This window comes from Ictalurus furcatus, chromosome 27 (assembly GCF_023375685.1).
Source record: "Ictalurus furcatus strain D&B chromosome 27, Billie_1.0, whole genome shotgun sequence".
Taxonomy (NCBI): domain Eukaryota; kingdom Metazoa; phylum Chordata; class Actinopteri; order Siluriformes; family Ictaluridae; genus Ictalurus; species Ictalurus furcatus.
This window is the reverse complement of record NC_071281.1, coordinates 4132501-4152500: the sequence shown is the minus strand read 5'-3', so window position 1 is coordinate 4152500 and position 20000 is coordinate 4132501. Positions and strand designations below refer to the sequence as shown.

The 20000-nt window shown below is 41.3% G+C and overlaps 3 protein-coding genes across 9 annotated transcripts in view; 2 read left to right on the top strand and 1 right to left on the bottom strand.

Annotated features, from left to right (window-relative positions):
• Positions 1 to 7983, top strand: part of adarb1a (adenosine deaminase RNA specific B1a) — a 21642-nt gene extending 13659 nt beyond the window's left edge. Inside the window, exons 4-11 of the mRNA XM_053616892.1 lie at positions 1008 to 1870; positions 2424 to 2538; positions 3097 to 3265; positions 3921 to 4072; positions 4542 to 4710; positions 4988 to 5169; positions 5820 to 5998; positions 7129 to 7983. Of these exons, the coding sequence (XP_053472867.1) occupies positions 1008 to 1870; positions 2424 to 2538; positions 3097 to 3265; positions 3921 to 4072; positions 4542 to 4710; positions 4988 to 5169; positions 5820 to 5998; positions 7129 to 7305 (2006 nt within the window). The 3' untranslated portion in view covers positions 7306 to 7983. The remainder of the gene's footprint in view (positions 1 to 1007; positions 1871 to 2423; positions 2539 to 3096; positions 3266 to 3920; positions 4073 to 4541; positions 4711 to 4987; positions 5170 to 5819; positions 5999 to 7128) is intronic.
• Positions 7984 to 11423: 3440 nt separating this feature from the next.
• mmadhca (metabolism of cobalamin associated Da) lies at positions 11424 to 16157 on the top strand. 3 transcript variants are annotated; one of them, XM_053616830.1, is made up of 8 exons: positions 11424 to 11486; positions 12358 to 12397; positions 12659 to 12785; positions 13026 to 13249; positions 13894 to 14002; positions 14108 to 14220; positions 14331 to 14417; positions 14627 to 16157. In XM_053616830.1, the coding sequence occupies exons 2-8, from the start codon at positions 12389 to 12391 to the stop codon at positions 14825 to 14827; spliced, it is 870 nt and encodes a 289-aa protein (XP_053472805.1). In that variant the 5' UTR covers positions 11424 to 11486; positions 12358 to 12388; the 3' UTR covers positions 14828 to 16157. The 3 variants fall into 3 exon arrangements, with proteins under 3 accessions (XP_053472805.1, XP_053472804.1, XP_053472802.1); XM_053616829.1 differs by lacking the exon at positions 11424 to 11486 and having other exon boundaries at positions 12211 to 12397; positions 13029 to 13249; XM_053616827.1 differs by lacking the exon at positions 11424 to 11486 and having other exon boundaries at positions 12213 to 12397.
• cep70 (centrosomal protein 70) overlaps positions 15282 to 20000 on the bottom strand; it is a 13367-nt gene continuing 8648 nt past the window's right edge. For 2 of the 5 annotated variants that reach the window (XM_053616820.1, XM_053616822.1), the window contains exons 8-17: positions 19839 to 19927; positions 19189 to 19266; positions 18981 to 19065; positions 18779 to 18877; positions 18481 to 18627; positions 18247 to 18396; positions 17589 to 17757; positions 17361 to 17469; positions 17052 to 17131; positions 15282 to 15406 (exon numbers count right to left, since the gene is read on the bottom strand). In XM_053616820.1, coding sequence (XP_053472795.1) covers positions 15345 to 15406; positions 17052 to 17131; positions 17361 to 17469; positions 17589 to 17757; positions 18247 to 18396; positions 18481 to 18627; positions 18779 to 18877; positions 18981 to 19065; positions 19189 to 19266; positions 19839 to 19927 — 1068 coding nt within the window. In that variant the 3' untranslated portion in view covers positions 15282 to 15344. Of the gene's footprint in view, positions 15407 to 16057; positions 16143 to 17051; positions 17132 to 17360; positions 17470 to 17588; positions 17758 to 18246; positions 18397 to 18480; positions 18628 to 18778; positions 18878 to 18980; positions 19066 to 19188; positions 19267 to 19838; positions 19928 to 20000 lie in introns of those variants that run through there. The other 3 variants (XM_053616823.1, XM_053616824.1, XM_053616821.1) reach the window with 2 other exon arrangements.

The window sequence follows — 20000 nt, the reverse complement described above, 5'->3', positions numbered from 1 at the left end:
CTTCAATTCTGACGTATTAAATTGAACCTCCAGTGATGCAGCACTTCAGCTGCTTCTTAATGAAAGAAAATTCGAAAATCCTAAACGTATTGTTCACTTTAACTGGTCTTGTTCCTCTTTAATATCCTGTGGTGGTTTATTATATTTATTTGTTTACAAGGATAATTCCTGATCCCTCGTGTAGCCTTCTCTCTCTTGCTCTTTCTTTCCTTTTCTCCCTCTTGTACTCTCTCTCTCTCTCTCTCTCTCTCTCTCTCTCTCTCTCTCTCTCTCTCTTTATTTTGTATCCCCGAGCCCCAAAAGAAGTAACCTAACGAGTCTTTGCTGCAGGATGTTATAAATGTTATAAATTTACACTCAGCTTTGCACCTGATGATGTGGATTTCTTTAAAAAATACATAAATAAATAAATACTTTGTTTATTAGCGATTAATTACATTAGGTGTGAAGGTATTTTTGACGCACTAATTTATTGTTGTAGCGTAAGTTATAAATGACGAGCATTAAACACGATTTCACGGTAAGGGTGGACCTACAGCTCAGGAAACAATGCAGCACTAACGGGACAAACACTAAACCAGTTTACACCCGTAAGGCATCATTACCATGACGTCTAAAAATATTTGTACGAAAAAATGATGATTAGTACAGAAAGTACCTAGCTATCTAATGAAAAGGAGTACCTAAAGTACGGTTTTACATGCAGAACAATAGTGTAGAATTTAAAAAAGGTGCTTATTAATACATTGATTTAAATACTTTGATTTAAAATTAAATAACAACTTTGCACAACAGTAACGTTCTCCAACATTCCAGCTCCTGAGTCTGTAAAGATCGCTCGAATATTGCGTAGTTTGATGATTTTTATTTTATTTTATTATTATTTTTTAAAAGAACTCACATCATCTTGACTCAGTCACAAAGCAGAGATGAACCAAGCTCTAAATTTGACATTTACAAGATCCTGCGTCGAAGGCGTTGTAAGTTGCTCTCTCTGGGCGTCACAGGTTCATGCGGCACAGACGTTAAAGAGAACCGCAACCTGGATAACTTTTCATCCAAGGCGGGGATACAAACAGCCAATAGGAATGCGCCGTTGGGGTCGAGACGCAAGCGGCCGCTGGAGGAGGGGAACCGAGGCCACGCCCACTCCAAATTCCGTCCCAAGAGGCGCAAGAAAGCGCCGGGGCCGACGTTGCAGAAGAACGCGCTCATGCAGCTGAACGAGATCAAACCGGGCCTCCAGTACAAACTCCTGTCCCAGACGGGGCCGGTGCATGCGCCGGTCTTCGCCATGAGCGTGGAGGTCAACGGGCAGCGCTTCGAAGGGACGGGACCCACGAAGAAGAAGGCCAAGCTGAGCGCAGCGGAAAAGGCGCTGCGCTCTTTCGTCCAGTTCCCCAACGCCTCCGAAGCTCACGTGGCCATGGGCCGCACGTTTGGCATCAACACCGACTTCACCTCGGACCAAGCCGATTTCCCAGATGCCCTCTTTAACGGATTCGAGACGCCTCGCGATGTGTCTAGCACCAACGGAACCCTACACCTTCGGCACGAGTGCCCGATGCCCGTTTCAGCGACTCAGCCGGTCCTTGTGGGCCACGGGAAGAACGCGGTGATGATCCTGAACGAGTTGCGGCCAGGCCTCAGGTACGAGTTCGTGGCCGAGAGCGGAGAGAGCCACGCTAAGAACTTTGTGATGGCTGTGACGGTGGACTCGCAGGTTTTTCAGGGATCAGGCCGGAATAAGAAGCTGGCAAAGGCGCGTGCGGCTCAGGCGGCGCTTTCAGGCCTCTTTAACATGCAGCTGGACCAGACGCCGTCTAGACAGCCCATACCGAGAGACGGTCTGCAGTTACACCTGCCACAGGTGAGGACAGGCACACCTGAAAAGGCATTTCTTCTTCAAAAGATTCTACTGACTATAGGTACAACAAGGGTTGCACCCTAAATTCTAACTCTGAAGATCAGCTAGGAAAGCTCTAGCCTCGTTCTTTTGTAAGATAAGTTTTGGCCCCTGTTTGTACTGCTGCAGTAAATTCCTTTATTATTCAGTGATCTGTTTGCATCAGTGGCTTTTTTGCTCTAACGTTCACCCTCGTTAAAAAAAGCCTCTGTCAATCTTCATCAGTGTGATGTTAATTAAATCAGAGCATAATTGTGATTGAAGTGGCTTTGTACGCAGGGCAGACATTAAAGCCCTTGAGCTTCCTGTTCGTATTCAGTGTTTATTTACACGTCTGATAATCCGCCATCTATATAATCCCTCCGTTTCACCCACAACGACAACAACATTAGAGAGAAACTAATCTTAATTAACATCAGAGAGAATAGCGCACTGCTAAAACAGGAAGCGCATCACTGTCATCTTCCTGCCTGAACTAAAGCGTGTGTGTGTGTGTGTGTGTGTGTGTGTGTGTCAGGTCCTGGCAGACGCCGTGTCTCAGCTGGTGGTGGAAAAGTTCGGCGAGCTGACGGACAACTTCATATCACCTCACGCACGACGGAAAGTCCTCGCCGGTGTTGTTATGACAACAGGTACACACACACACACACACACACACACACACATCAAGCTCATAATTTATTGATCATTTAGTAAAATTGTGTGTAAATGTTTGCTTGGACAAAACGAATGAAATTTACAGAAATGTAGCTGATTTTCTCACTGATTAATCGTATACAGTACGAACGCCATAAATTACCAAGGATTTAGCCACACCCACGAAACTCCATAAAAGGCAAAAAAGCTGAAAATGGCAACTAAACGGTAAAAGAGCGCCCCCTAGGCATGGCTATGCTAAATCTTCCAGTAACGCAGCTCAGCCACTGCAGCGCATCAGCTATCACAGACACACACTAAACTCCTCACTATCCCTCTGTTCATTTCTTTTTTTTTTCTCCTCAACTAATTAATGAATACCGTATTTCTGGTGTAAATGCACGTATGAAAGGTTTACGAATAAATTTGTTTCTATCTGGCTGAGAAATTATTCTAAAAATGTTCTAGGTTGTTTTGACGGTGGCAAAACAAAAACATAAAAAAAAATTAATTGGTGTGTATTTCATTTCACTTCACTTACGTATGACGTTTAGGGACCGACGTGAAGGACGCACAGGTGATCTGCGTTTCCACGGGAACCAAGTGCATAAACGGCGAGTACATGAGCGACCGAGGCCTGGCGTTAAACGACTGTCACGCTGAGATCATCGCACGCCGATCGCTAATCAGATACCTGTACAGCCAGCTGGAGTACTTCCTCAGGTGAGTCGTGTGAAATGTTTTAGGAGCGGTTTGTGGGCGTGTAACATGTGAATCGACTCATTTTCACACCGACGCGTGCGCTGTTTGTTTATTTATTTATTTATTTATTTATTTATTTATTTATTTAACTGGCCTGGGTCAGAAGCAATATGAGCAACTTGTCTCCTGCTAGTGTGAACGTAGAGTTAGAAATGGTCTCCAAGTGTTAGATTTAGCAGCATTTTCCAGAGAATACGTTCAAAACATGTAGCCTGGGGATTTTTATTTTGACTGGGTGTGTCAAATTAAAATAAATGAAAGTGAACTGAACTCGTACAAAGACTGATGTCTGCCGATCCCTTCTGTAAAAAATCGATTGACCAAAATCAATCTCAGCAGACAGTGGGTTGGAAAATTGATTGTTGGATTCTAATTCAGAGTCGGATTATGGGAAGTGTGTGTGTGTGTGTGTGTGTGTGTGTGTGTGTGTGTGTAATTGATAGGTCATGGTGTGTGTAGTTGTGACTGTGTGTTAAACAGTGATGGAGTGATGGGTGTTACGGGTGACGGAGCATAAAACCCTCCTGCTTATTGTCAGCTGCGGACTTCATTTAGTGAGCAGCGCTAACATGAGTGTGTGTGTGTGTATGTGTGTGTGTGTGTGTGTGTTATGCAGTAACAGTCCCGAGGATCACGAGCGCTCCATATTCCGGCGGTGTGAACAGCACGGCTATCAGTTGAAGGACGGGGTTCAGTTCCACCTGTACATCAGCACCTCGCCGTGCGGAGACGCTCGGATCTTCTCACCGCACGAAGCCGCTGTGGAGGGTGTGAACTCTTCACTTCACTTCACTTCCTTTTCTTTTACTTTATGATGTGCATGATTGTGACGTACAGAAGATCACTCGACCGATCCGCGTCGGCTTATGTTAGATATACAAGAAAAGATACGCGGTGTACGCCGGCTTAATTTAGTCCATATTGGATTCGTTTAGTTCAGTGTAGTCTAATTCAGTTCAGTTCAAATTAGTTACAATTTAGTCTAATTCAGTTTAGTCCAGTTAAGTGTAGTCCAGTTCTGTTACATCAAATTCAGCTCAACTCAGCCAATATAATGAACTGTTCCCAGTAAGGATTGTATGAGTTGAGTATTTCCACCTGAGGTGTTTAGATTAGAGGAAACACTGAAGTGCACTGCTGTAGCTCTACAGACCTGGAAAAGGTGTGTTATGGTATAGATGATGTGGAGTGTGTGTGTGTGTGTGTGTGTGTCTTTGTCGTTGTGTTTTTGGAGCAGATCAGGGAGACAGACACCCGAACAGAAAAGCCCGAGGACAGCTGCGCACTAAGATCGAGTCGGGTGAGGGAACCATCCCGGTCCGCTCCAGCAACACTGTCCAGACATGGGACGGAGTCCTGCAGGGGGAGAGGCTGCTCACCATGTCCTGCAGCGATAAGATTGCCAGGTATGACCTCATCACCGTCATGACAACAGGACTGACTCGTGCCGTCGTTACGCTAGGATATTTGTGATAGTATTGTATAAACACACACACACACACACACACACACACACACACACACTAAGGGAAATATGGCTAAAATATCATATTGTTTTTGTTACATATCAGTGGAGCCTTATTATGAATATTATTACAAAAATGAAAAAGTAAATAACTTGTGTTAGTCTTGTGTTAACGTCCCCACCATGTCTCTCTCTTTCTCTCTCTCTCTCTCTCTCAGGTGGAATGTAGTGGGTGTGCAGGGTTCTCTGATGAGTTATTTCTCAGGCCCTATCTATTTCTCGAGTATAATCCTGGGCAGTCTGTACCATGCAGATCACCTCAGCAGGGCCATGTACCAGCGTGTCGCAGATATGGAGGAGTTACCACAACCCTTCACCCTCAACAGACCACTGCTCAGCGGTACAGCTCAACATCGTCATCGTCGTCATCATCATCATCATCATCACAACACTCATTACCGCACTGTCAGTGTACCAAATTAGATAATAATAAATAAAAGCTTCCTGCCTGGGAGAGGTATTCTTCTACACCAGTAACACCATAACTACATACATATAAAACCTAGAAATACAGCTCTATCAATAAATAAAACACAAAACGTTGTAAATATATCAAATAATAATAAACAAATATTGTACAACGCTATAAATGAATCAGACAGCAAATCAGATAAATACACCTGTACACACTAGTATAAATAAACCAAATAAATAAATACTGAAGACTGTACATAAATCAAATACATAATCAGATTAATACAGTGCTGAGAATAATCATTAAAAATATTAGATATTTATATAAAAATAAATATATAACAATTATAAATTAAACTATATAAGTCAAATAATAAATTATTTAATTAATACACTCAACATGACCTAATTCTAAATATAAATATATAAAATACATAAAATCAATACAGAACACTATGAATAAAAAAATACACTATAATAAAGGTCTTATCTGCTTCCAGTCTTTTACTTTTATTTTTTTTCTGAAGCAAGCTTATTGTAATTATAGTGTGTGTGTGTGTGTGTGTGTGTGTGCAGGAATCAGTAACGCAGAGGCACGGCAGCCCGGTAAGGCTCCAAACTTCAGTGTGAACTGGACGGTGGGGGATCAGGGGTTAGAGGTCATCAACGCTACCACAGGGAAGGACGACCTCGGCCGACCATCTCACCTCTGCAAACACGCCCTGTACAGCCGCTGGGTTCGTCTCCACGCCAAGGTACAGCTCCCTAATCCTGTTGAGAGCATCAGTGGGAGTTTATTGAATAATCTGATGTCATAAACTCCCTTTCACATGCTGTTACACTCTATTATACCCTATTAAACCCTGTTACACTCTACCCTATAATAGAGTGTAAAATTGTATAATGGAGTGTAAAATGGTGTAATAGAGTGTAACAGGGTATAACTCTATTACACCCTGTGACACCCTGTTACACTCTGTTACATCCTGTAACACTCTATTACACCCTGTAACACTCTATTACACCCTGTGACACTCTATTACACCCTGTGACACCCTGTTACACTCTGTTACATCCTGTAACACTCTATTACACCCTGTAACACTCTATTACACCCTGTGACACTCTATTACACCCTGTGACACCCTGTTACACTCTGTTACATCCTGTAACACTCTATTACATCCTATAACACTCTATTACGCCCTGTAACACTCTATTACGCCCTGTAACACTCTATTACGCCCTGTTACACTCTATTACGCCCTGTTACCCTCTGTTACACCCTGTTACACTCTATTACACCCTGTTACACTCTGTTACACTCCATTACACCCTGTAACACTCTATTACACCCTGTAACACTCTATTACACCCTGTAACACTCTTTTACACCCTGTTACACTCTGTTACACCCTGTGACACTCTATTACACCCTGTGACACCCTGTTACACTCTGTTACATCCTGTAACACTCTATTACATCCTATAACACTCTATTACGCCCTGTAACACTCTATTACGCCCTGTAACACTCTATTACGCCCTGTTACACTCTATTACGCCCTGTTACCCTCTGTTACACCCTGTTACACTCTATTACACCCTGTTACACTCTGTTACACTCCATTACACCCTGTAACACTCTATTACACCCTGTAACACTCTATTACACCCTGTAACACTCTTTTACACCCTGTTACACTCTGTTACACCCTGTAACACACTATTACACCATGTAACACTCTGTTCCACCCCGTTCCACCCTATTACACCCCATTACACCCTGTTACGTGCTGTAATGGAGGCCTTCTTCCTTCTATTGTTCCTTCTCCCCTCTCTCTCTCTCTCTCTCTCTCTCTCTCTCTCCCTTTCTCTTTCTCAGCTCTCTCAGACTCTGAGGATCCGAGTGGCTCGACCCGCTTTGTATCACGAGGCCAAACAGGGTGCTGCAGATTACCACTCAGCCAAGCAGACTCTGATCCGAGCTTTCCAGAATGCGGGCCTCGGCGCCTGGGTGAAAAAACCGATTGAACAGGACCAGTTCTCCCTCACACAGTGACTGAGATAGAGGGGGGAGGGGGGGCATTGGGGGGAATGAAAACGACAGCACACGTCTGTTTTTAACTGTTCAGCATCTAACAGTTACCATAGCATCTCTCAGTTTTACCTCACTAACCTGTCCGTTTTTATTCTGCGCTGCGTCTTGCCTTTGATATTTGTGTAACAGAAATGTTAAATCTCATGTCATTATGTTATATAAGTGTTATTTTAAATGTGTATAAGTTTGTATATGCTCATGCTCTATCAAACACCAGGAATCAGTGATTCGCCAGCTGGATTTTTATTATTTAGCTTGTTATGTTTTACAGTTTTATAATTTATTTAGCTGATGTCAATGTTGCATCCTAATCACGCTTAATTAATTACGAGTTTCTCAAATCCTCACTGCTGAAGAACATCTGCCCCAAAAACATTTCCCCTTCAGTATGCTAATAAATGACTTTGATACCACAGCACGGTTGAATGCTCGAATCTGATTGGTCAGAATGTGTGCAGTATTTCTGTATAACGCAGTTCCGGCTGTAACAGCTGTGACGGGTTTATACACTAGAAAGCTAAAGTTCATGGATGATGTTGGAGTGACAGAGTATATTAAAAATGCTAAAAGCGTTAAACGATATTACACTGTTTTGTCTTTGATTTTTTATTATATTTTTTTTGTTAAAATGTCCAACAATTAAGCACATGAAGTTTAAAAGACTGAAGGTTTATAATATGCACAGGTTAAAATATTAAAACAATTGAAACATGTTTAAAGGTTAATGCGTTAACATGCTAAAATGCTGCTAATGTAACCCTGTTGGTTGTTGCTAGGACGTTTCAATGTAATCCCGGTTGTTTGCTAGGTTATAGCTAGTTGGTTGCTAAGCAAAATCCCAGCTGGTTGCTAGGAATTCAGCAGCTGAAGCAATGCGTCTTTAATCGTCTTCAGTATCTCCGAATGAAGAAATCTTGTGAACGCACAATCGATGAAACAACGTATTCCCCATGGGGAAATATAACACACTCTGGAGCGTTGTTACGCCGCAACCGTAATTCCAATCTTTCCCAAAAACACAACCGCACTATTTCCTGTATGGTCAAAAACTGTGACCCGTGATATCAGAACAAATTTCTGATTAGAATAATATTAAGCAACAGAAGATGGAGAACATAACACACTAGGGCGAGATCATTGTACTGAGTGTCCTGGAGAAAAAAGTCTTCCCTGTCTGTGTGGTTCATTCTTCTAAATAAACTAATTACAATTGTTTAATTCATTAATTTAAAAAAAAAACTAATTTTTTTTGCATTTTAATATGCACCCTTCTGTCCTAGCGCTACGACTTTATTCTCAAAATATTACGACTTTGTAAAAAAAAAAACCTTGTTTTTTTGTTAAACAGTGGCTGTATAATCATTGATGTGTGGACTTTTATTCTGTTAGGACACGTTTATTTAACCTTTATGGAAGGAGTCTCCAGTGTCAGGGCTTGGAAACATTAACGGTGTTCTCCAGCACAGGGAAGTCTTAAGGACAGAGGAGTTTACACTTTCAGAGAGAGAGAGAGAGAGAGGAAATGATTGTTTATAACAGCTATAACTTCGGTAAGATGTTTCTCTCTCCATCGTGTCTCGGCTTCATTTTCTCCTTTATACACTTTGCTCCGTTTTTTTTTCTTTATCAATTATTACAATTATTTCCTCATTTTTTTGGTTTGATCGTAAGTGAGCGATCCTCACCCTGACTTGTGAAAGTCGTGAGTGCCCCAGACAATCCGATGTCACTCCTCATCCACACTCAAAACTTGTCCACTTATTTATTTATTTACTGAAAATGTATTTCTTAATTTTTTTTTAAGTACTGATAATCACCTAAACTCATTATGAATCCTTGTAATTTTTGGTGTTTCAATCAGTTGTAGTGTAGTGTATGCTGTATGCAGTATGCTGTATGCTGTAACGTGTGTCAGTGTCATCATTACAACATTTGATTTGTATTTGATCATTTAAATAAAATGTAAAAAACAACCTCTAAATGTAAGCAGAAGCAGGTCTGCTCAGAGAACGTTACTGAGTCTTTAATACAGACGTCAGATCTGAACAACTTTTATGTAAATGACCTGCTGAGGATAGTGATGGCGCGTGATGAGTGATTTTCATTCGACCGCACACTTTTGATGAAATTAAATCTTCTTTTTGTGTTACGTTCTGACTGGTTTTGTTGGAGTCATGCTTTACAATCTGATCTGTTTCATATGGATGTCGATTTCTTTCTTTATTTATTTAATAATAATGTGAATTTGAATAAAACTTTATTTATGTTGTACACCAGGGACTTTTCACAGTAATCCTCGTTCTGTTGATCACACTTGTTTATTTTATAAATATAATCCAGCCATACAGACACACACATCAGGCACAATAATATGTGAATACAAAGCTCTAATGTCTCTGATTTATTTGCTTATTTATGTGTTTGTTTATTTATTTATTTAGGTCCAGTCTGACTCGGTTTCTTCTATTTGTTTACCTTCACAAACGTGTCAAAAACGTCCGAAATAGGCAAAAAAAGTTAGCGTGCCCCTGCTCAAACCAGCTGGAAGACGTGTGTGAAGTTGCAGGAACCAGCAAAAGGTTCTCCTCATTTGGTAAGCAAAGTTTGTGTGTGTGTGTATATATATGTTTAACTTTTCTTAAAGCTCTAATGTTAGCTAGACACAATATAAATATATGTATATATCTATATATATATATATATATATAATAATGTATATGCATATATGTGTGTGTGTGTGTGTATATATATATATATATATATATATATATATATATATATATATATATATACTCACTGTGGCCCTGTGTGTGCGGAGTTTGTATGTTCTCCCCGTCCTGCGGGGGTTTCCTCCGGGTACTCTGGTTTCCTCCCCCAGTCCAAAGACATGCATGGTAGGCTGATTGGCATGTCCAAAGTGTCCGTAGTGTATAAATGGGCGTGTGTGTGATTGTGCCCTGCGATGGATTGGCACCCTGTCCAGGATGTACCCCGCCTTGTGCCTGATGCTCCCTGGGATAGACTCCAGGATTCCCCGTGACCCAGAAGGAAGGGTAAGCGGTATAGATGATGGATGGATGGATAATTTATTTATATATATATATATATATATATATATACACATAAGTATATACACACACAAACACACACATTTGTTTACCTTCACAAATGTGTCGTGTTGTGTGTCTCATTACAAAATTAAATTTCTGTTACTAAATATAGACATGATATAACTCATGGAATGTTCTACAATTTAAAAAAAGTTTTAATGTAATTTTTAATAATAATTTTACATGCTAGAAATAGTTTTGCTGGGAATAACACCCAACAAGTGGTGCTGTTATGTGAAAATAATCCACGCTGAGGGGGGTGTGAGAGGGGGGCCCGATGCGAAACAAGGTGTCTCTCTCATAAAGTTAAGAAGACAATTAATAAATAAAAATATCGCAGCTTGTCATGTTACTGAGAAACTATCACACCACTGTCACATTTTCATTTCAGGGATTAATAAAAGTTTAACTTCTTTATCAAACTAGACAAAACAAAAATAAAGGTGAAAAAAAGAAGGAAGCCGGAAGATGTTTTTGACGGACCAGGTTAGTGAATAAACTAATTTACTTATCATTTTTAATCAAAATTAAATAAATATATATATATTTTAGAACAACAACAACAATATAGACAATAACTTGTTTCTTTTTGTTTTACTTGCACATTACTTTCTTATTTAAATTATAATATAGGATAATATATGTTTTAGATTTCATATTGTATTATATTATTCTTCCTGCCGCTGCTAATATTTATTTAAATCATTGTTATAATGTGCCTGCTTTATTGGTTTCTTTTTATTTTATTTAATATATATATATATATTGGAGCTTCTGTTTCTTTGAACTGTATTTTAAATGTATAAAAGGTGTTACATAAACAGCAATTAATACGTCACTGTTAATTATCAAATTATTTACAAAAGTGATAATTATTGTTGTTGTGAACTGATTCGCGATAAAAACAAGCGCCGTGTCGATTCGTGCTCTTGAGAAGCAAGAACTCTTATTTTCTCAACATGTGAGTGGTTCCTCTTCCGGTCACGTGATTGGCTAGTAGCAGGGGGTGGGCTCCAGCTTAGCCAAAACACGGTAATAGCAGCTCACTTTCCGAGAACATTTTGTCCTTCTTGTTTTAAATGACTAATTGAAAATTGTAATTTATTTTATCGTGTAAATGATTACACCACACACCGCATGCGACTGTTTACTGACTTTAATCTATTTTCAAGAGTTTTATTTCACACGACAAACGCGCTTCAGCTTCTGTTCAATTCCGTTTGCTGATAAAGTCGATTATTATTATTATTATTATTATTATTATTATTATTATTATTATAAAGTAAAAATAAAATATTTCGAGTTTATCAAACTGAAAACTGTTACTGAAGCATTTGAAGCCCTGTTTTGATTGATAAGTGAGATGATGTAATATCTGAGCTTAGCTTGTTTGTTCAAGTGTCTTAGATATCTCTAAAATTAATTCATACTTAAGATCCGTGCGGTTTCTTTCTCCAGTGATAACTTTATCATAATCGTATTTATAATAACTTTATCTGTGTTGTTGTTGTTGTTGTTGTGGGGGGGGGGACAGTTTAGAAAAAAAAAGTTGAAATGTTTTGTTGTCAAAGTAAAAAGCAAGATGAGATTCTCAGCCCTGTCCTTTTCATTTAAGTAAAAAAAAAAAATATATTTATATATATATATATATATATATATATATATATATATATATATATATGTATATATATATATATGTATATGTATAATTTTTTTTTTTTTTTTTTTGACTTGAGCACAGAAATTCAGGAAATGAAGAACAGGAACTGTGCTATAACGTTTTTTTTAATGAGCATCATTTTTTACTGGATATTTTGGGTTGTAAACCCAGTGTAAGCTTTAATTATTAGAGTGAATAGTGTAATGAATAAACCCTGTAATTGATTGTGATGTGTGTTTACAGGGTGTCACAGGAGCAGGCCACGGCCGCCAGGATGACGAGTGTGAGTGTGTGTGTATATCCTGCATGTTAGATTATGGTGTACCAGTGTGTAATTTTCAGTAAACAGTTTGCTCCTGAGATTTAATTCGACCTTCACATATCTTCATATCATCATTAATGGGACGCTTTGAAGTGGTGGAGGTGTTTTGCTTCGATAAGCAGATTGGAGACGCTGTCTCCTTATTGTTCCCATCAGCACACTCGTTTTGTTCAAGGTGTGTGTGTGTGTGTGTGTGTGTGTGCGTGCATGTGCGCTCTGCAGGTGCTGTGCAGGCGAGCCGGCCGGTGGATCAGAGCGACTCGGAGCGTGAGGTCACTGAGGTTTTTCTCCACCGCCGGATCTTCGGGATCAGACGAGCCATACGTAGCGGTTTCATCTCACACTGCAGGTAAATCACACACACACACACACACACACATGACAGACTGATTTAACTGTGACACTGAAACGGTAATGTTCACCACCAGTACAGCTACGCCACGCCCACAATGCCCTGTCACATCCTCATGAATAATAATGAGAAGTCGTATGTGTATAGAGCCGTAGTCATAGGCTTCTGTTGCTAATAGCGTGTGTGTGTGTGTGTGTGTGTGTGTGTGTGTGTGTGTGTGTACACGTGCGTGCGCAGTAGGCCCCAGAACAGTGTGGCCTGATGAGACCATGGGTCCTTTCGGCCCTCAGGATAAACGCTTCCAGTTGCCGGGTAACGTGGGTTTTGACTGTCACCTTGGCGGGACGGGCGAGGAGGAGCAGGCAGCACCGACCCAGCGCACGGTTCCTGACGTCCTCACGGCACCGTCCAACAGCGAGAGACACGAGTTCGTACTGGCACAGTTCATCACTGAGTACCAGGTGAGCAGCTTCCTGTCTGTGTTCACACAATCACTTAAACCTTTCCAAATACACTGTCTCTTGCTCTTGGTTTCTATAGAAACGATAACATATGACGTAAACCTCATGATGCGGTTTTCTCAGATCCTCAGCCGTGCGTGTGGTTTTATAACTCGCTGCAAAAACTGACTGCACACCCAAACTGTTTCTCTACCAGTTATTTTGTTTTACTTTTATGAAATGAATAGATCTGTAAACAAAATGGCCGCCACACACCAATCGGTGTGAGAAATTTCCTCAAACAGGTCCCAAATCCTGCCCTCTACTGAGCCAATTGAAGAGACACCCCATACCCACCTGAAGGGGGCGCTATAATGAATGGGTTTACCTTCTTGTTTACATCTGTATGGGTATGATAGAGTATAACTTGTTATACCAGCAGATATCCTGAATTTTGTCTGATAAATTTTATGGGGGGAGTTTTTTTTTTTTCCCCGAACTCGCCTGTGACCGTTCGTCTGTTTGGGATGAAATTTAGCATGTAGCAAGGAAAGAGTTTGGTGATGAGCAACATCATAAAACATCTTTAATCTGGTAAAGCAGTTGGCTGCTACAGGGCAATAGCTACGTTTCCATCCAAGTGTGTGTGTGTGTGTGTGTTACAGACTAAAGAGGCGCTGCTATGGACTCAGAGAATCAGCAAAGCGGAGGAATATTTTACTCTCTGTGATGTGGAGTGTTCTATGCATTCCTGTCCTGAGCTGCTGAAACAAGGTGAGATTTTCTCTCTCTCTCTCTCTCTCACACACACACACCAACAGCATGTCACCAGGTGTTTTATCCTTTTATGTTCTGTTTTATTCTTTTCCCCACGTACAGAGTTAGAATCATTTTTTCCAGCTCTTCCTGTCAGTGCCATCACCGTGGTGACGATAAAGCAGAAAAAAAACACGACAGAGGCCGAACTGAGCACGCGACAGCTGCTAGATAATGTGAGTCTGACCACCTGCTGTAGCAAAGAAACGTACAAACCTCTGATTTATACATGGTAAACTATAAATACTGTTTATAATTATGTGTGTGTGTGTGTGTGTGTGTGTAGTTTATTAACGGTGCTAAAGAGATCTGTTTCCTGTTGTGGAGAGGAGGATACTGGGCCGACTTCATCCACCCCTCGTCTGGGAGAGCCGTGAGTAAAAATGACTGTCGTGGAGGTGCAGGAAACTTTTGCCATGTTCCCTCCCAGTTCTTGGAACTCTGGAGTTTTCCTCTCGTTCTTTACTTTCTAAAATGTTTAGAGACCCTTAGTGTAGAAATAGTATAAAAAGAATGTTCATTTGTATTTAAGTATAAATATTTTTATAGATTTTATACTACGTCCATCTCGTGTCTCTTCAGTATTTCAGTGCTGCGTCACATGACCCGGTTCTCCAGGCGGATCAGCAGCGTCACTCTGGGTTCCATATAGAGGACGTGGCGTCCTGCAGAGTCACGGTTCACGTCCTGAGCGACACACACGCCCTTGCGGGGACGCTGATCACCAGCGCGCCGTCCGGCAGCCTCATCATGCAGCGGCTCAGAGGGCACACACCCGAATGAGACGCCACACACACACCCCTTCTCGATGTGACGGACGCTGACGCAGATCTGCTGCTGTCTTATTACTTGAGTTTGAAGAGAGGCTTAATTCAAAGCGTTATTTATTTACTTCCTGATAGTTATGTGACACCTGGCTGTTCTGATTAAAGGGTTATTATATAGACTAAAGGCTTATACCCGACTTTAAGGAGGGTATAAGGGGGGAAAGTAGATTATTACAGAGCACGTGTTTGGGTGAGGAGAGAAACACCATGAACATCTTTATAACTGGAATGCAGTTAAATCGTGTTGCACTGTATTCCAGGCTGACTGAGAACAAACTTCACCACAGGATTGTTCTAGAATGGAGTTTAATTCACAGTGAGGTGAGAAACTACATCACACAGGTGCTAAACTGTTCATGTTATTACCCAAGACAATTTCTTAAATAAAAAAAAAATATATATATAAATAAATAAAGGATTCTAGCAGTCTAGTAATTTCTCACAGCAGGATGGGGTAAAGGCGAGTAGAAACGTCACTCTGTCATTGATTTCAGGGTCCTGACCCGAGGTAAAATGTCCTCCAGACTCTCAGCACCTGCACGCGCACACACACAGAGAGACAGTTTCACAGATACACTCACACCCCAGCTCACCACACACAAATGTAAAGGGGTGTGTGCAGGGCTCTACAGTGCCACCATTTCACTCGCATTTGCAACTGAGAAGTTCTTTGTGCGACTGTGAATAAATATTTATTCGCACCGGTGCGAGTGACCTGTTCGGAGCTGTAGAATACAATCGGAATAAAAACTAAAACGCGAATGCTTCTACACCGCGCAACGGTTACTTTCACACTGCTTTTCATCTCCTCAGTCAACCGCACAAGTGTGGAAATACTGCAGAGAAGCCATTATGATGACGAGAATAACTCTGAACATCATCTGCTTCTCACAACCGCCATCTTTTATTGATCCTGCAAAATGACCTGAACTTTCACCTGCTCGTGTAGACACAGCGGTAAATTAATAATAATGTTAACGCTACAAGGTGGGTTTTAATTCAAACTTCTTTATTAAATAATTCCTCACCAATCATATTCAAGAGTAGAACTGTTCGGTCTGTAGACACGCGGTACACTGCCGCTCTCCTTCACTCTCTTCACTAACTCGTCCTGGCTCACACGCACAGGGCATTCACTTCATTTAAACTCAGTTTCCAGATAGCACTAGAAGAGTCAACTCCAGTTCCCATGTTTTGATATAAGCCCCAAAAATAACAATTTCAGCAGACATGGCAACACCGTACTGGGGGAACCGATCTAAAAGGAACAACTGAAACAAACAAAAGCTCAAACATAAAGACAGAAAATGTGCTTAGTTATAAATAAATGATTTAATATTAAAAAATAGATATAATAACTTCATAAAATATACATAAAATAATGTTTAATTACTATGGGTTGCCTTTAATATCAATTTGACATTAAGCTTAGTTCGCTATTTACTTAGAAAGCGATTAGCCTTTTTTCTAATATGGGTCATTTTTGCTTTTAATTAGGACTCTTTATTGTTTAAGAAATTTAAAAATAAATATTTTATGCTTGTTTATTTATCAATTAACCAACAGTATTTCTCATTGCTATTATTTGAACTCAATTAACAGTGACCATGAGCAGAGAGCTTACATTTAACTGTTTATGACAGACGACCTGATTAAAGCTTAAATAAAAAAGATTGGTATCTGGATCGGTTTCGGTCGTAAAAATCCTGATCGGAGCGTCAGTAATGAACACCATTACACTAAAGCGCTTTGCATCTGACGGGTAAATGAACTCACCCAATCACATCCTATATGAGATTATTCAGATATATACACAATATACACAGAGCGGTTCGAGAACTGACTCCAGCCCAGAACCATGACAGTGGAAAATGTCTAATAGTGAAGCTTTAAATATATTTAAGAGGAGCAGACTTCAAACACTGAACGTTGAGGTTGATTCTATTTGTTTACATGGTGGAACAGGTTAACGGTTGTCGTTTTTTTGCATACAGTCTGTAAAATGAACTGAATTCACAATATGTTCCTAAATTCTGTCATAACTGACAAGCTCAAGTTCTCATGCGTACTTGTGTGTTATATTGTGGCATTATTAACGTTACCATCTCTTAAAATAAAAATAGAACTTCAACCGTGCTCCGAAAAGAAATTGTTACCGGAGAGCCCTGGTGTGTACGTACCCAGAGTGTTTAGCAGCTCGAGGACCAGAGAGTTAAAGGCAGGAAAGAATTCCTCGTGTTCCTTCAGCTTCACTATAATGCTGACAAAAAGGCACAGTATCACACACACACACACACACACACACAGCAGTAGAAATATTTAGTCATGTGTTTCAGTCTAAGTAATACAGCCTTGATATTCCACACAGTCGAGTGCAAACGTTTGGACAAGCAACAAAAATGCTCAGAGTGAACGTGAAGATATTAACGATAAAAATCCATTGCTCTTGTGTACGTACCAAAAAAACAGTAGTGTGTGTGTGTGTGTACCTGTCTATGTCACCGGTTCCAAGCAGCTCCAGTGGGTTTTGATTAAAACCGTATCCAGTCATGATTCTGGCCACTGTGTTCACCACTTCACTAGGGGGCGCTCTGTCATCTAACAAACACACACACACACAAAAACAAAAAGTCTTGAGTCAGACCTACCTGCATAAATGGTCCTGCTGAAGGATGTACGGTCACTATAGTAACAGACAGCACGTCTCTCTCACATACCCAGGTCCAGGATGTCTCGGAGGTTCCTCATGACGTTGTTCATCTCCTCTAGTCGAGTGTAAACCTCGTTCATCCTCGGGTAAACGCCGCGCAGACTCGCGACGTCAAACAGCTTCTGGAAGTGAGACACAATGGCCTGCAGGGTGGGCTTAGTGGGAGTGCGCAACACCTACGCACAACGATACGGGAATCGAACAAAGCAGTTAAACTAGATCATGTCTGACATGTACAGTGATTCTTATTAAATTTACTCAAGTTGCTCAGTCTAACGAGTGATTTTCTTCGGCTTTTGCTGTTTGATTAAACATTAATGACACACCTCAGCGTTGATTTTTTTTGCACGAGTGCACAAACCTCAATATACATGAATAAAACAAAGGGAAAAAAAATATATAAAAACACATTCATCTAAATTGAAGAGGTTATAAGTTCAAATGAAATAAACTGGCACAATTCAATTATTTGTCCAAAATTAGCCACATTTTTAAGATGAATGAGATTCCTGATCCTGTTTTGTTCCAGCTTAAACTAAAATATAAGCAGTGACAATAAGAACTCATCACAAATCATTAAGAAACATCGCGGGGGAACAATAAAGAGTTCTGAAATTCTATATATATATAAATAAATAAATAAATAAATAAATAAATAAACCCGCCTTGTCGTCTGGAGCGGTCTGGTCCAGCAGCGTGTCCACCATGCGCATCACGTCCTCCACTTTCACGCACCCGGACCGACGACATGCCCCGTCCTCCGGCTGCCACGGCAACAGCCTCTTCACCAGTGTGCTCACGGAGCGCTGCAGAACCTGACGGAGGAGGACATTAGCGCTAAATGTGACTGCGTTTCAACAGACCCTTAAAAAGGTGGTGCAGCGCGGTGCGAGACTGACGGGCAGAGCGCTGAGCTGTTGGCTCCACGTCTCCAGCGTAGGGACGATCTGCTCCAGCTCTGAGCCCGCGGCGGCGTCAGGGCGTCGCCTCGGGAGCGCCAGCGGAGCGCCCGGATCGGTCAGGACGGCCGCGATGTCACTGAGGATCTGTCGGATACACGGTATTACCATGAACTTTCCAAACGTAAAGCATCACGCTACGATATTTCAGCTCGTGTGTTGTCCTCTAAGCTGAACCGCCACGGTGAAATGCGGCGATCACGTTTTCTCGTGTGACTGAATAAACGAAACGTGTGACCTTCTCGAATCGGAGCGCCGAGTCGGCCTCTCTGCAGCGCGCCCGGACGGCGGCCACGACGTGACCCACGTCCTGCACCTTCAGCTCCGAGCAGATCTCCTACAGCATCGCGTCAGACAGGAGACACACAAAACCTGAAATGTTAAATCATGAGTGAGTGAGTGAGTGAGTGTTTGAGTGAGTGTGTGAGTGAAAGGTTCACCGTGATGCATCTCTGGCTCTCTGCGACACGTCGCTGTGTCTCAGTGCTGGAGCTGGGAGGATCTTCGGTCTCCGTCTGGACTGACCTGCAAAGAAGAGTTCGATTAAAACGACTTCATTAATAAATGAAGTGTGTGTAGAGTTGTGTAGTGTGTGTGTAGAGTTGTGTAGTGTGTGTGTAGAGTTGTGTAGTGTGTGTAGAGTGTTACCTGATGTTGGTGTGTTGGACGAGACGCTCCATCCTCCTCAGCTGCTGCTTACACCACTTTAGTTCTTTCACACTTGGCCTAACACACACACACACATACACACACACACACACACACACACACACACACACACACACACACACACACACACACACACACACACTTTCCCCATGTTTATAATGAATTCATTCAGATTGTATCTGCTTTTGAACAGTTTCACATTACGAGTGCATGTTATACAGTTAGCTCCAGAATTATTGGCACCCCAGTAAACACACACACACACACACGCAGGCAGGCTTAAAGAGAAAACGGTTACGAGAACCTTGAGACAATCTTTTAATCGACACGAACACGTTCGGAATGTAAAATTCTTTTTTTTTATGATAATTCCAGAGTCGATTATATTATCGCAGGGAAAGCGTAAATATTTAGTGACGCGTTCTTGTTCGGAAGAGACACACGCGTGTGTCGTAAAGACTGTAAAATGACAAGCCCGCTCTACGATTTAGATGGGATGAATCGGTGGAAATGATACCGTTACCCACGTGACAGAGCGTCTCTACGCCTGTGACGTCGGCGATAAATAAACAGACGCCTGCTGTGGTGGACTCCGTAGACACAACAGAACAAGTGAAGAAATGTGGAACCTGGAGTCCAGGTCCTGTCTGAGACGCTGAATCTCCGACTTCAGATCTTCACGCTGCGCTTTAGTCTTCTTCAACTGCTCCTGATACGACTGAGTGCACACACGCACGCACGCACACACACACACACACACACACACACACACACACACCTCATAAGAACAC